We start from the raw sequence: 15,511 nt of genomic DNA, 5'->3' as shown, positions 1-15,511 counted from the left end.
CAACGGATTTTGATGCGGTTCTTTTTAATAGATAGAGTGATTGAAGAGGAAGGTTTATATGTATAATACATGCATATTATAGTAGAGGAATACTGGTAGTTTGTGCAACCGTGCGAAGCGGGGGCGCTTCGCTAGTTAAGAAATAAACGCTATGGGCTAGTGTGCGTTGAATCGTAAAATTACAAATTAATTATTTAAACCAAAAAACAAAAAAACTCGCGCTTCGTTTCCTACAAGATTGACTCTCAAAAACTCAATAGTGTCTAAATATTTGAAGATATATTTCTCTTATTCCTATAAAAATGCTTGCTATTTGTATAAAGAAACTGCTAAAGGACAAAAAAAGTGTGTGTTTCAGTTCCGACGCACGACTCTTTCATATCATTACTTAAATTTCTTTTCGTGCAACTCGACGTAAGAATCAGATTAATACCATATCAAACAGTAAATAAGCGAATGAAATAACGCCATCTATCGGAACCCAATAGGGAGTACGAGAAACGTAACGAGGTCGTTAGTTCAATAGATTTTACTTTTCATATTTTTTTCATACCGGGGAGCTTATATAAAAATCCTAGACCTAGAATATAACTGTAACTATAACTGTTACACTTGAAAGATTATTAACCGACTTCCAAAAAAAGGAGGAGGTTGTCAATTCGATTATATTATTTTTAATGTATGTTACTTCAGAACTTTTGACTGAGTGGACTGATTTCGACATTTTTTTAATCGAAATGTGTGTCATTTGGTCCCCTTTAAATTAATTTGAGATCTAACAACTACTTTTCGAGCTATATCTAATAATGCGTTTTTACTTGACTACTTTTTCGTACAAGTACTTTTTATTATATACCGCATAACTTTTTACTGGATGTACCGATTTTGATGATTTATAATTTAATCGAAAGCTGATATTTATCATGTGGTCACATTTAAATTTCATTCGGGATCTGATTACAACTTTTTGAGTAATCTTTGATAACGCGTATTTCATTACAATTTTTTCATCTACCTACGTTGTTTTACTTGTCGATGTAATTGAAGTCAGTTTTTTTTTTTTTGTTTGCGAACGAATACAATTATTTAAGTAACTTTCACGTATATTAATTTCATTAGGACTGTAGGCGCATTAGTATTGCAATAACATATGTAGCTCTGCTACTTTTTACATGACACTCCAATTTTATTAATTTGTATAGACAAGATAACTACTAATACTTTTTAACCAAAGGAAGTGGCCTATTGAGATGTCGGTAAAGATAATTGTTGAAAAAATTGACGAAAGGTGTTTTAATTATTAAGACCACAATCTAAAAACGTCCTTTACCATCAGTTTTTGATTTATTGAACCCTGAATCGTTCTCGACGTTTAGTTTCTAAGCTTATCTGTTTAATTCTCTTGTTTCATTGAAAGGATTTATATCCAATTGTTCAAGAAATGCCTTAATAGCACAATAGGTAGCATAAACTGCGTAAAGATTTTTAAATAGGATAAAGAATACTATTTTAATTACATATTTGTATTACGTATTTTACGAGATGTTGAGAACAATCGTAATATCGCAGCTAATTAAAATAATAAGTATTATATAATTTACAGTAAACCGTCTTTCAAAGTAAAATAAACGATATCATCATTACAGCCTATACAGCCCACTGCTGGACATAGGCCTCCACAAGTTTACGCCAAAAATAACGTGAACTCATGTGTTTTGCCACGTTGGGCAGGCGGGTTGGTGACCGCAGGGCTGGCTTTGTCGCACCGAAGACGCTGCTGCCCGTCTTCGGCCTGTGTATTTCAAAGCCAGCAGTTAGATGGTTATCCCGCCACCGGTCGGCTTTTTAAGTTCCAAGGTGGTAGCGGAACTGTGTTATCCCGTAGTCGCCTCTTACGACACCCACGGGAAGAGAGGGGGTGGCTATATTCTTTAGTACCGTAGCCACACAGTACGAAAGTAAATAAACGATATAAAAGTATTAAAAGTAAGCGGCAGTCTCAAAATTATTCATTATCATACGTAACATCTGTTGCGTGTCTTTAAATTAGTAGGTATAATTAATTATTATAAGAGAGAGAAAGCTTGTAAATAAAAGTTTATAGGGTACATAAAAAATTTCATTATACGTTTTGTAGGTTCTTTATTTCTTTTTTATTATTAAAAATTACGGTAGGTACCTATAAATTTATTATGCTTTTACAATTGAAAGTGATCTTGTGGTTCTTAAAATTCGAGATAGGTAGGTACTTACATTTCACGTCATAATTTTAAGTTTGCAGATTAATTACAAAGACTATTTAATTACGAAGTTTTACAACGCTTTCAATGTTGCAGAGTTCGAATCGATTGACATCGAACTTTATTTGATTTTAATTTATTTTCTGTAATTGCTTTCGACGAAAATCACGTTCAATTTTTCAAAGGTTAAATCACAATTTCAGTGTCCGGCTGTTCTTGATAAATAATTATTTATTGTGTACCAAAACTATTATTTATGATAATTTTGTCCAATATTATAAACCATGAATGATGTAGGTAACTTACATTTATGTTCCACAGTTTAACATGCAATAGATACTTGACTGTATAGGTACAAATGTGAATCCATATTAAGTATATGTACAACGATATTTTAAAAATGGCAGAGTTTCTTCAGACAAATTTTCATCCCCATTTGAACCCTATAAATTTTTTTATTTTAAAAACATTGTAACAAATTCTTTTTTATTTTAATTTGGCGGTTGGTGGAGCTGTGAGAATAATAATTGGCAAGAGACCGCTCAGGACCTGGTAAGATGGAGAGTACTCGCCTCGGAAGCCAAGACCCACTTTGGGGAACAAACATTTGTATTGGCCATACAGATGTTTGCCATGGTTTGGGCGTTTGTGCAGTCCTTGTGAGTCTTCCTACCGTGCCTCGGAGAGCACGTTAAGCCGTCGGTCCCGGTTGTTATCATGTACACCTGATAGCAATCGTTACTCATAGTAGGGAATATTAATATCCGCCAACCCGCATTGGAGCAGCTTGGTGGATTAAGTTCTGATCCTTCTCCTACACGAGGAAAGTGACCTATGCCAAGCGGTGGGATATTACAGGCTCAATTTCAAAAATAAGTGAAATGAATAAGTGAATTGAAAAAAATTAAAATAAAATATTAATCGAATACAATGTGAGGAAATTTTTTTTCTGTTGTCTGTCCGTCTGCAGTTAGGCTTGATTGTGATTATTCATTTATATAATTTTGCTCGTACATGCATTTTTGATGTACAAGCTAAAGATTTTTTATCTATATGGAAAATTATGATAAATTTATAGTCTTCTGATGCATTTCATACGACAATCGTGGCATCCATCGGAGCATATTAGATGTCTGATTTTGTCTGCTTTACAGTTTAACATTTTGCATAAAAGTTAATCATTTTTGAAATTATAAACAACAATATTTATTCTTAGGTACCTGCTGGTTTAAAATTAAAAAATTTATACTTACATCGTAAGTTAGTTCGCCCACATTTGAAGTAAGGCTTTTAATTATAAAATCTAATATTTTAAATGAAAGAAATAAGTAATATTACCAAAACATCTAAATAAAGCTGAAATAGACATTAGGATAGACTGTTCGTATTGATAATGAATATAATTATGTCCTATTCGAGAAACACTACAGCTTTATTTTATTTTGCAATTTCATATCGGTATTACGACTATATGAAGAGACTATATAAAAACCCGGAACGAGAAATGGAGAAGTAAAGAATAGGGAAATATGGAGTTAACTGAATGAGGTCCATAGATATGTACTCAGTGTGAAATTCTCTGTAGAAATTAAATACACAATATACCACAGAGATAAATTAAGGACCTTATATGACCAATTTATACGCGAGCAGTCGTGGGCAACAACTGTATACTATCACCAACATCATTTCAACCTATCACAGTCCACAGCTGGACATAGGGCTCTACAAGTTCGTGCCAAAAATGGCGCGAACTCATGTGTGTTGTCCATAGTCACCACGCTGGGCAGGCGGGTTGGTGACCGCAAGGCTGGCTTTGCTGCACCGAAGACGCTGCTGCCCGTATTCGGCCTGAGTATTTCAAAGCCAGCAGTTGGATGGCTATCCCGCCATCGGTCGGCTTTTTAAGCTCCAAGGTGGCAGTGGAACTGTGTTAGCACTTAGTCGCCTCTTACGACACCCACGGGAAGAGGGGCTTGTATACTATACTTAAATTTAAAAAAATGCATTACCGCTTTCAACGATTTGATAGTAAATTTAAAGGATAAGTTTGAGTAAATTAAAAGAAACTTTTTGCAAATATTGTATTTTTTATTAAACAGCTAAATTCAACAAACACAACATTACGTACATAATAAATCTCACAAACAACCGCACAAAATAATTATTCATTCATACAATTATGTACATTCTACTCAAGATTTTATCTGTATCAAGAATTATGATAAATTTTTCGTCTTCTGACGCATTCCATACGGCATTTTCGGCATCCCTCGGGGGCTAGATCTGTCTGGTTTTGTCTGCTTTACGATTATGTCTGATGTTAATAACTGATCCATTGTCTGGAAATGAGAAAGTCCTTTTAATAACTTTTTCATTCAAATATCATCACAAAATATACTTTTTAAAATTATTATAATTAAATATTATATAATTTTAAACTGGGTTCAATGTTTGTTGAAAACAAACACACAAACATAAACTATTATTGAGATTTAAAAACAAATTACTAAATTACATTTTATACCATCAATTAGATACATTTTTAATCTTATTTAAATCATTATTTTACACTTTTAAGTTTAAGTTCTAGTAATAAAATAATTCTATATCATTGATTAAGGTAGCGGTCGGCAACACGCGGTGATTATTTTTCTAGCTATAATTTTTATTTTTATTATAGCCCAAACGTATAAACATAATGTAATTATTACGTGTACGAATCAAATTCCGTATGTTTTAATCATTTTAATACCATTTTAATTTTTTTCCATGGGATATAACCAATTTTACCCAGGTATATCTAGGGTTAATATCACAAGTGCGGCCCGCCTTTACTTTATTTTGCCATCTTGTGGCTCTTGCCCGCCCAAAGGTTGCCGACCGCTGGTTTAAGGCGTTCAGAGCTTATGTAAAACTTGTATGAAATTCAGGCTTGCCAAATATTCATGAGATCCCTGAGACTGCAGCCTGATAAACTTTACCTATTTTACATAACAAGTTAACTAAATAACTACGTATATCTATGAATTTTATTATTTTAATAGTTGTAGAACTAGCTAACGATTGAAAATATTATATAAATAATGACTTATTAAACACATAAACAACCAACAATATGCTTAAATATTGAACTACAGGTAAAGTATTCTTTACCTGTTTATCAATTAATTGACGATCTTTAAGGGCATTTTCAATATTCTCAAATTCTTGTTTTACATCCTTATTATCAGCTTTTTCAACAGCTTCTCGTACTTTATTAATCTGTAGGATATAATAAAATTGGCATAAATCTAGGTCCTCTAGTATAATCCTAGTATACAGGGGGAATTAAAGGTATGTTATATTACAATAGCTGAATCTGAGTCACATTAATTTAATAGTTTAAATCTTTTTAAATGGCAACATTTTAAATAATCACAGGAATCATAAAATGAAATGTTTGTGGGCTTATTGAAGTTGTTTAGAATATAGGATATATTTGTAACTCATTTTACAATTATATTTAGTTTATTTACAATTAATTATTTATTCAATTGTGTAAATAATTGAAAATTATTACAAATTAATGATTAAAAGAATCTAACTTTAACGCTATTTTATGAAAGTTAAGTCAATTTTAATTTATCTTACCGTATCTTCAAAGAAAGTATGTTTATCTTTCTGATCTGGTTGGTCAATATCTAACACTCCTCTTAATACTGTTAAAGCTTCATCTATTCGTCCTAATTCTGCCAATGCTATCGCCTGAAAAAAGAAATTACTTTTGATTTTTTATATACATAGGCTTGCGTTTGACCACTATTTCACCTGATGTTAAGTGAAAATGTGGCCTAAGATGGAGCACGCTTACCTAGAAGTAACCTATTCACTCACGACTTAAAGATATAGATAAAATTATAGTTTTCCGGAAACACAGACGCTGGTAAATAATTCTTTGGCCGTATGCATTAAGAATGTACTAGCGAATCGCTTAGTGCGTATAGTGGGAATGTCAACCATATAAGGGTGGCGTAACGCAGTACGTCTGGTTATACGAAGATGAGAGGGGTAGGGGCGAATCAGGTCATGGAGTTCCTGCGCACGCTCTCCGAAGTGTATCCGATAAAAAATCGACACTCCGTCGATAATGCAAGCTTTGCAGCTTTGCGGCGACCAGTGCATCATCAACGATGAGGTTCCTGGCTCGTCTCTCAATTGACTCAGATGAGAGCAGTACTCCATACATGATCGCACTTGGGCTTGATCTAAATTTAAAAGCTGTTCCGGAGTGAAGTACTGTCTCACCTTCGAGAGGTCGCCCATTTCTTTGGCAGCTGTTTGACCCTCAATGCATGAGCCAAAATTGAGGGTAGATTATAAAGTAACGCCAAAAGCTCCAGGTTATGGGCACGGATACACCTCGAAAAGAGGGAATCAGGTGAAAAGGACTCCGCTTCAATCGGACTCGCAGCCGTTTATGACTACGCGGATCGATCGATCCCTCAGGAAGTCAGATATCTAAACACAAAAGAGAAGTGGGTAGTCCTTATGAAGGAAAACATTAAATAATCCACTTTGACACAATATCTGTTCTAATTTTTTTACTTGGAAAAAAAGTATACATTGACATCAAAATTATACTAAAATAAAGAAAGCGTGCATTGTAATTTTCTTGTATTAACACTAGCTTCTGTATTAAAAATTTAAACAAATTTCAGTAAACAGTACACGTAAATCAATACCAAAAATCTTGAGTTATCGTTGGCACAAGTTATTTATCAAATGTTAAACATCAAGAGACTGCAACTTATGAAAGAAATAGTGAAGAAATTTTTCACTAAGTTACAGAGGAGGGTATGAACTTTTAATAATAATCTGTAAAATACACACATGGGTCTTCTTTTTCTAAGGTGAGCTTAATACTGGGGTTACAAATAACAACCTACTTATATAGCTACATTTTGTTTTTTCAACAAATATACGTATAATTACAATAATAAAATATATACCTTTTTTTACGTGGGGAAAATCTATCATGGATACCCTCCGGCGCGGGGGCGCCAGACTGTCGGCCGGCGACCCCACAATAAAATATATACCTAATCCAGCCATAAGTTCTATTACAAATGAAAATGCATTTTTTTTAAATGGAGTAATGTAATATTATTAAAATTTATACATATTTATTAACATCTCAGCAAAAAAAATATTCTATTCGAAATGGCCACCTTTGGCTTTTATACAGGCCTTTAATCTGTTTGGCCACGAATCTATGATTTACGCACTGTTTCCGAGGGGAAATTTCGCCACTGCTTGCTCCAAAGATTTTTTAAGAGACTCAATGTCGCCGTGTCGTTTAGAGCAGGCAATGTCCTCTAAAACTGACCATAAGTTAAAGTCTAAAGGGTTGAGGTCTGGGCTAGATGAGGGCCAGTCTTCAACTCTTATAAAGTCCAGAACGTTGGTTTCAAGCCAGGCTTGGGTAGTTCGTGCCTTGTGACCAGGTGCAGAGTCCACGGTATATTTTTAAAAAGGGTATTGCTGAGAGGTTTCACAACATGATTGAAGACTGTATCTTGATACACTTTGGCTGAAGTTTTCACTCCTTTTTCACAAAAATGTAGTTTTGTGACTCCTTGTTAAGACACGCCCCACTAAACCATCACTGACGCAGGATGATGACAACGTTGTACCTTTCCGACAACTTGAGCAGCTTCTTTTGAAGTGTGAGCGTACTCTTTATCATTTTGCTTATTGTAGTGTTCTTCAATCGTGAAAATTTTTTCATCGGTAACGAGGATATTTCTGTGCCTTTCACCTGCGTATCCCGACAGAAGACGTTTTGATCGATCCACTCTCTTTAATTGTAAATATTGATTTAGGGCATGTCCTGTATATTGGCAATAAGCACGGAGCTTCAAGTCTTGTTTTATAATACGCGACAGAGTCCTAGCGGGAATCTTCATTTCTCGCGATAAGATTTTTTGCTTCCTAATGGGGTTTCGACGAATTTTGACTTTAATAGCATTAACAGCCTTTGTAGTTCTAACAACACGCGGCCGCCCCGATCTTTTCTGGTCTTCGACAGACGAAGTGTTGCTGTATCTGTTGATAGTACGACATACGAACATATACGGCTGATACCAAGCTTTTGAAGTGTCTGGAATATGATCGATGGCTCCATACCCACTTTGTGCAAGACGATCACTGCAGTCCTATTTTTTTGACACCCCATTTCATATTGTAATTTGATAATGAAAACGAAAAAATATATGAAATGGCGCAAAATCGAAATAAGTTTTTAAAATAATAAACGTGTTCCGATTTTAAAATAATTAAAAAGTTGAAAAAAAGAAATGTTTTATGCAACAGTATTTTATGGCCAGACTAGTTATAAATATATATATTACACCCAGACTCAGGCGTGAAACAAACCCACGACCCCAGGAGCAGAAAGCAAGGCTACTACAAAGTGCACCAACAGGCTAGTCAATTACTTCATAGTAAAAGACTGAAGCAATGGGATACTGATATTAATAATCTAGAGAGTGCTAAATTATTTTATAACTTACCCGAATATTCCTAACTGTAACGTAATGTTGCTTCTGTAAAGCTAATGACTCCAATGCTAAGTGAGGAGCTCCTTGATTTAACGCCAATGCTGCAATGAATACATACATTACAGTCCATAAATACTAAGGGCCTGTTTCACCACTTCTGGATAACGCTATTTTATGGATGACGATACAAATAGAATTTGACAGCGGGAGGTAGAATAGGCCAGTAGGACCTGTTTCTCCTCAAAATAAAAACTAACTTTAATTGACATTGAACATACTAAAATGTGATTGACATTAACACAATCGAAGTCATCTAATAATGCATTATTAGGGGATAACTCAAAAAACATTCTTCAGATCTTGCTCACACTCAAATTGGATCACATGACAAGCACTAGCTTTTGAGTATAAAATTAATTATCAAAATAGGTACAGAATCGTGGAAAAAAATTAATGGTTTACAATACTTAGGTATCACATAAGTTTTTGTTACACACATACCAGCCATAAAAGTAGCAGTTCTTCTTAATGGCACAGTGCCTACGCTGACCATTTCTGACCATAGTTTTTTTGCATACTCAAAGCTCTGTGGTGAGTTCTAAAACAAAAATAAATGCTTTCAAATTTCAATATAACTTTACTTATGTTTTTGTGCAAAGGTTTAATATGATGTAGTAACTTAAAGATATTAAAGTAACTTCAAATAATTTAGCTTTTTTTATTATTATTATTATTTTTTTTTTTTTTATTTGTCTCGTCAACAAGACATTCGCAGTTAATGTCGAAATATCGAGCTCCGCAAAATGAAAATAAAAAACAGTAAATATCCCATTTATGAATAATTTTTTAAAAATAATTTAGTATTTTTCAAATATTTTAACAGTTTTATCACTATCAATGCAGATTGTATTTTACATATAAAAATTATATGTTTAATGATAAATAAGAGTATGATATTACATATTGTATCAAGTTGGTTCAAATTTCTGTGTTTGTTTTATAACTGTAACATATATTTCATGAATCTTAGTAAGCATTTTGTTCCTCTTACCTGTCTGTAGCAAGCTGCCATTATTAATACAAATGGATATTTAGGGTATTTTGTCATATTTAATTGTTTTTCCTGAACTCTTTGAAATACCTTGTACATATCATCATACATTTCGTGGTTATAAAGTAAGTCCAGTAAAATTTGGTAAGACACTAGTTGATCGAAAAACCCATCATTGTCTGGATCTTCAAAACACTGAAAATAATATAAATATATAATTTAAAAATGTATCGAATTATTTATCTATAAACTCCTACTCTACTTTTAATAAAATACGTATTCTTAATTTCTAATTAGATGACTATACTAAATGACTGGACCTAGTCCAGTCATTTAGTATATGTAATCTGATGTAAGGGCTCCAGAAGTATGCAATAATAAAAAACTCAGACTAGGACATTATTGTGGTGACTGACTAGAGACAGAAATTCTCTAATCAAGTAAGAAATAACTATTCTCAATATTTGCAGTCATCCTTTAAAGTTATTGTGATATAATTATTATCGATTTTATATCCAAAAACTTAAGAGTAAAATTATTATTTTTTTAAATAAGTTATAATTACCTGAAGAGCTTCATTTGGAGCATCGAGAAAATGAAACATTCTCATAACAATCGGGCCAAAAACAAAGGAACCAAATCTGAATTCTGTCTTTTGTGTATTAAACCTGATTAAAAAAAATATATTTTTATATATTTAATACTATAAATCATTGAAAACATTAATTATTCCAAATATTTTTATTATGAATTTTATTTTTTTAAAACATAAAATGTGGTTGTAAATAATAATGATTATTCTTACTTTTTAATCATTTCTAGAACTAAGTTCAAATCAGCTGGTTCAGCTATATGTATCATATTTTTTAAGTCTTCTGTAAATATCATATTTTTTGAATCTGATACAAAATCTTGCATTTTGACTCTAAACTTATCAGAAAAGTTTGAAAACTGCTCTCTTATCCTTTTCCTAGTTTGTAGATATCCATCAACTCCCAGGGACGATAAAGAATACAATTGTTGAACTGAAAAATAGAATATATTAGAAATTTATACAAAATTACAATCATAGACTGTAAAAATAATAAAAACCCACCTTGAGTTGTATGAAACCCTCGCAATGAAAACATTAATCGATTACCATAGCTCGGTGATAATTTGAATAAAGAATTGAAAAACATTGACATTTTGAAAATAATTTTAGTTTTTAATAGTAATGTTACGTCGATTAGCCGATTGTGAATTATTGAGGTTAGGTTTTGATTATTTTTTTATTCCTTTTTCTCTCAATAGGCAAATGTGTCAAAGTATAAAGCCTTATCGTTGTAAAAATATAAAATGTCATTCAATGGTCTTTCATGGTCATTCCCATGTGACATTGGCGTTAAAACTTACTAAATCAGGAACCGCAATTCCAGGAATAAGCATATTAAAATTCAATAATAAAAGAAGTAAAACAGTATGTAATTGTAATTTAAGCGCTTTATTTATAGTTAAAAAAAAGAAACTGTAGTCGATAAAAATGAAACAACAAATAATGTTTTTATAGTATTTAATGACAAACAATAATAATGTATCATTCGACAACCAACAGCTCCTTTCTTTTTAAAATTAGATTTTTCACCAACCCCACCACAGCCAGCAAAATAATGATATTTGTAATAAAAAAAATACTAATCAATAGATTTTCAATAGCTCAATTCAACTACGTTGTCCTTTTAAAGTGCTCACCTTAAATTATTTAATTAAAAATAAAAAAATATTCATTTATCAATATTTTCAAACTCCTATATCTTTTGATGTATACAATATTTTAAATTGCTCAAAGTGTTAAAAAACTGCTCAAGTTGCATTTATAATTGCTCAAGTATAGTTTCGAACAGATCCACTTTCCTTAATTTTTAAATAAATACATATAAATAGTTTGAACAAATAAAATAATGATATTTGTAAAAAAAAATACTAATCGATAGATTTTCAATAGCTCAATTCAACTACGTTGTCCTTTTAAATTGCTCACCTTAAACCATTTAATTAAAAATCAATAAATTCGTTGAAAAATATTCATTTATCAATATTTTCAAACTCCTATATCTTTTGATGTATACAATATTTTATATTGCTCGGTGTTAAAGAACTGCTCAAGTTGCATTTATAATTGCTCAAGTACATTTTGGAACTCTATCTAACTTGTTTGAAAATCTATCGATTAGTATTTTTGTTATTACAAATATGATTATTTTGCAGGATGGGGTGGGGTAGGTAGATTTTTTAATAATCAAAATTGACAGTTTTTACTTGATCTATGCGAGCCGGTAGGTAACCTGCGTGGTCTCTGGCGAGCTATTACTTTTTATATATACTCAAAACTAGTAGATGTCCGCGGCTTTTCGTGCGTGAATTCGCTGCAAAAAAAATTAATTTTTTTCCATAAGATCCTTCTACAAAATATTGGAAAACTTCAAAAAAAGATGAATAAAATCGTTAAAGTCGTTCTTATATAGTACATGACCAAGAAAATTGAGACTAATTTTTATAAACTTAGATAGATGATATGTTTTGTTAGTCAAGATAAGTAATTAGGTCATCAATTTAACTTTGAATAAGTCGTCTTTAAATAAATAATATCTTAGGAAATGTTAACTGCAATCACTATCGTAAAACTTGATAATTTTTAATCTATATGTAACACGACATTAGACAATGCATTAGACAGAAGACGAGTACCTACACTATCGTTCATTAGTGAACAAGACAAACTGTCAAAAATAAAAATATTTCATGTGTTTAAAAAGGTTAAAAGGTTTTTAGTTGTAAATATTGTTCTTGCGGAAATGTGAATTTAATAATTCTTCTGTTTCTTATTTTCTTTGCATGCAATATAAGTTTCTTGAATTATTGAGGTTAAATGGCTTAAACTATATACATAATTTTGTGATTACGTGTTTTCAAGACTTTCTCAACATAAATATGGGAATACAATAAAATGATTTACTGTAATGGAAATCAAAGTGATAATATTTTCATAATGATACATATAAATGTTTCTGTAACCAAACCGTGAAAACAAATTTTAGCTAAAATAAACCTCGGTGTGATACAAATTTTAAGACATAAAATTTAGTGCTCATAACATGAAAATGTATGCTACACGAGACAAAGTCAATGTTTCATAAAAACTTGACTATGTCAGTGATGTTTTCATGCTATGTGTACTATTATGCTATGTGTATTATATGTAATTACTCTAAATATTTAATCATTTGAAGCATTATTTTTGTGTTTTAAGTAAAAAATATTTTGTATTATAAACCTTTCTACCTTTTATAGTACAAAATATTTTGGATGACAAGAAAGAGCATGACAAATAGTAATCATAATAAACAGTGAAATATTTAAGTATGTCTAGCAATTTACATGTATAATGTTTATTAATAGAAATTTGATTTTTAATATAGATAACCATGGATGGGAAAGTAAAGTGACTGAAAGGACTAAATGAGTGGAGGACATGTGAAAAATGCATATTTTCATAGCAAACAACATGAAAAGTTCAACAAACTGAGTAATGTTGGAACTGATGACAAAATGCTGGGTGGAAATGTAATCAACGATAATATAGTACACAGTACCCCATTTGATTGTCAAGATTTGTCAAATTTATGATAGTTACACTTCATTTATATGTCAAATGTATTTTTCCCTAATAAAAAATAACTATCATATATGTGACATTTTATGTTAATATATCAATTATTTACCAAAATTTTTAAATAGATTTAATGCTTTATTTCACATTGACCATTAAACTAAAACAAAAAAACAAACATTACTTTTTCCAGATGTTGAGAAACTGACAATTGAAACAACTTTTTAAGTGACACAAACAAAGTATTAAAATATGGCTGAACGACATGATAAATATCATTCCACCAAATATTCCAGACACAGAAGCAGGAAAAGAAGCAGTGACCACAGTAATTACCATTTGTATGAAAGTAAAACACCACCATTACCACAAAGACAAGCTAGTATAAGGGAACTAATCAAAGAAAGGGAATCTATTCGCAAGGAGCTAAAGAATATAGCAAAACTCAAAAGTAAAACAGAAACTAAAAACAAAGAAAGCTATAAAAAACGTAAATATGAAAAGGAAACTAAAAATGATAATGAAAATCCTGATATTGACAGTATAAAACATGAAGGCTCTACAAATAATGTTACTAAAAAGATTGGTTCTCCTGAATACAGTCAAGATTATACTCAATTAGATTCTGATGATGAAGAACACATAATCGAACAAAGAAGACAGCAGAGAAAGCAATTATTACAACAATTAAACATATCGCAAGAGAAAGTAGATAATACAATAGTTGAAAAAAGTACAAATGAAGATTCTAAGGAAATAAATTCAAACAAAAGCATTATAAATCTCACTACAAATAAATTGAAATCAGCAAATGATGTTACTGACATGTTTTCAGAGGAGGACTTTGCTCCAAATAATAAATCAGATAATGTAACACAGGATAACAGTAAAGAAAGTTCTCAGTTAAATGACAATTGGGATGATGGGGAAGGTTATTACAATATAAAAGTTGGCGATATCATAAATAACAACAGATACACAATTAAAGCATTGCTAGGAAAAGGAGTTTTTGCAAATGTTGTAAAAGCACAAGATAGTACGACCAATACAGAAGTTGCAATAAAAATAGTCAGAAACAATGACCTTATGTACAAAACTGGCTTAAAAGAAGTTGATGTTTTAAAACTTATAAATGAGGCAGATCCTGAAAGCAAATATCATTGTGTTAAATTTTTCTCCAATTTCATGCATAAGAGACATCTCTGTTTGGTTCTTGAACCCTTGCATATGGATCTGAGAAGTGTTATTAAAAAATATGGAAAAAGCCATGGAATTAATATGAAAGCATTGATAAGTTACAGCAGACAACTGCTTTTGTCTTTGAGGCTTTTGAAAAAAATTGGTATTGTGCATGCAGATATTAAACCTGATAATATTTTAGTCAATGAAAAGAAAAACATTTTAAAGTTGTGTGATTTTGGATCAGCGACTAAAGTAAATGACAGTGAGCCCACTCCTTATTTGGTCTCAAGGTTTTATAGAGCACCAGAAATCATACTGGGAATAGGTTACAAACATAGCGTAGACATTTGGTCAGCAGCATGTACTATTTATGAAATGTCAACTGGAAAAATTCTTTTCACGGGTAGTTCTAATAATAGAATGTTGAAATGCTTTATGGACCTAAAAGGAAAAATACCAAGCAGATTATTAAGAAAGGGAAAATTCAAAGATCAACATTTTAATTATAACAATAATTTTCTTATACACAAAAAAGATGAATTCACTGGAAGGGAAAAGGTTGTGGAAATTACCAATATCACAACATCGAGAGATTTATATAAGGAATTAAAAAAATGTTCACAAAATCCGACAGCTAGTGAAGAAAAGAAAATTACTCATTTAAAAGATTTGTTGGAAAAAATGTTAATGTTGGATCCAAACCAAAGATTATCGGTAACAGATTGTTTAAAACATCCATTTATACAAGAAGAATTATAAATAATAATTGCTCAAATACATTTTTGTTCAACTACACATTTTTTTATTTTTTCTAAATATAAATTGTAAGGAAGGAAATAAAAATACA

The 15,511-nt window shown here is 31.4% G+C and overlaps 2 protein-coding genes across 8 annotated transcripts; one reads left to right on the top strand and one right to left on the bottom strand.

The window, feature by feature from the left end:
* Positions 1 to 4,310: 4,310 nt before the first annotated feature.
* Positions 4,311 to 11,100, bottom strand: LOC123661511 (pentatricopeptide repeat-containing protein 2, mitochondrial-like). The gene is made up of 9 exons (XM_045596470.1): positions 10,930 to 11,100; positions 10,639 to 10,858; positions 10,399 to 10,501; positions 9,834 to 10,028; positions 9,284 to 9,380; positions 8,795 to 8,883; positions 5,874 to 5,987; positions 5,397 to 5,504; positions 4,311 to 4,582 (listed from the first exon to the last, which is right to left on the bottom strand). Exons 1-9 carry the CDS (start codon positions 11,018 to 11,020, stop codon positions 4,460 to 4,462), a joined length of 1,140 nt encoding a protein of 379 aa, XP_045452426.1. The 5' UTR covers positions 11,021 to 11,100; the 3' UTR covers positions 4,311 to 4,459.
* Positions 11,101 to 12,561: 1,461 nt separating this feature from the next.
* On the top strand, positions 12,562 to 15,457 carry LOC123661347 (serine/threonine-protein kinase PRP4 homolog). 7 transcript variants are annotated; one of them, XM_045596309.1, is made up of 3 exons: positions 12,562 to 12,628; positions 13,292 to 13,436; positions 13,676 to 15,457. In XM_045596309.1, exon 3 carries the CDS (start codon positions 13,735 to 13,737, stop codon positions 15,421 to 15,423), a length of 1,689 nt encoding a protein of 562 aa, XP_045452265.1. In that variant the 5' UTR covers positions 12,562 to 12,628; positions 13,292 to 13,436; positions 13,676 to 13,734; the 3' UTR covers positions 15,424 to 15,457. The 7 variants fall into 7 exon arrangements, with proteins under 7 accessions (XP_045452265.1, XP_045452264.1, XP_045452269.1 ...); XM_045596313.1 differs by lacking the exon at positions 13,292 to 13,436 and adding an exon at positions 12,720 to 12,736 and having other exon boundaries at positions 12,563 to 12,628; XM_045596310.1 differs by having other exon boundaries at positions 12,565 to 12,636.
* Positions 15,458 to 15,511: the final 54 nt, after the last annotated feature.

The sequence above is a fragment of the Melitaea cinxia genome, chromosome 17 (assembly GCF_905220565.1).
Source record: "Melitaea cinxia chromosome 17, ilMelCinx1.1, whole genome shotgun sequence".
NCBI classification, from domain to species: domain Eukaryota; kingdom Metazoa; phylum Arthropoda; class Insecta; order Lepidoptera; family Nymphalidae; genus Melitaea; species Melitaea cinxia.
Note: the sequence above shows the minus strand (reverse complement) of the source record. Positions and strands in the feature narration are given on the sequence as shown.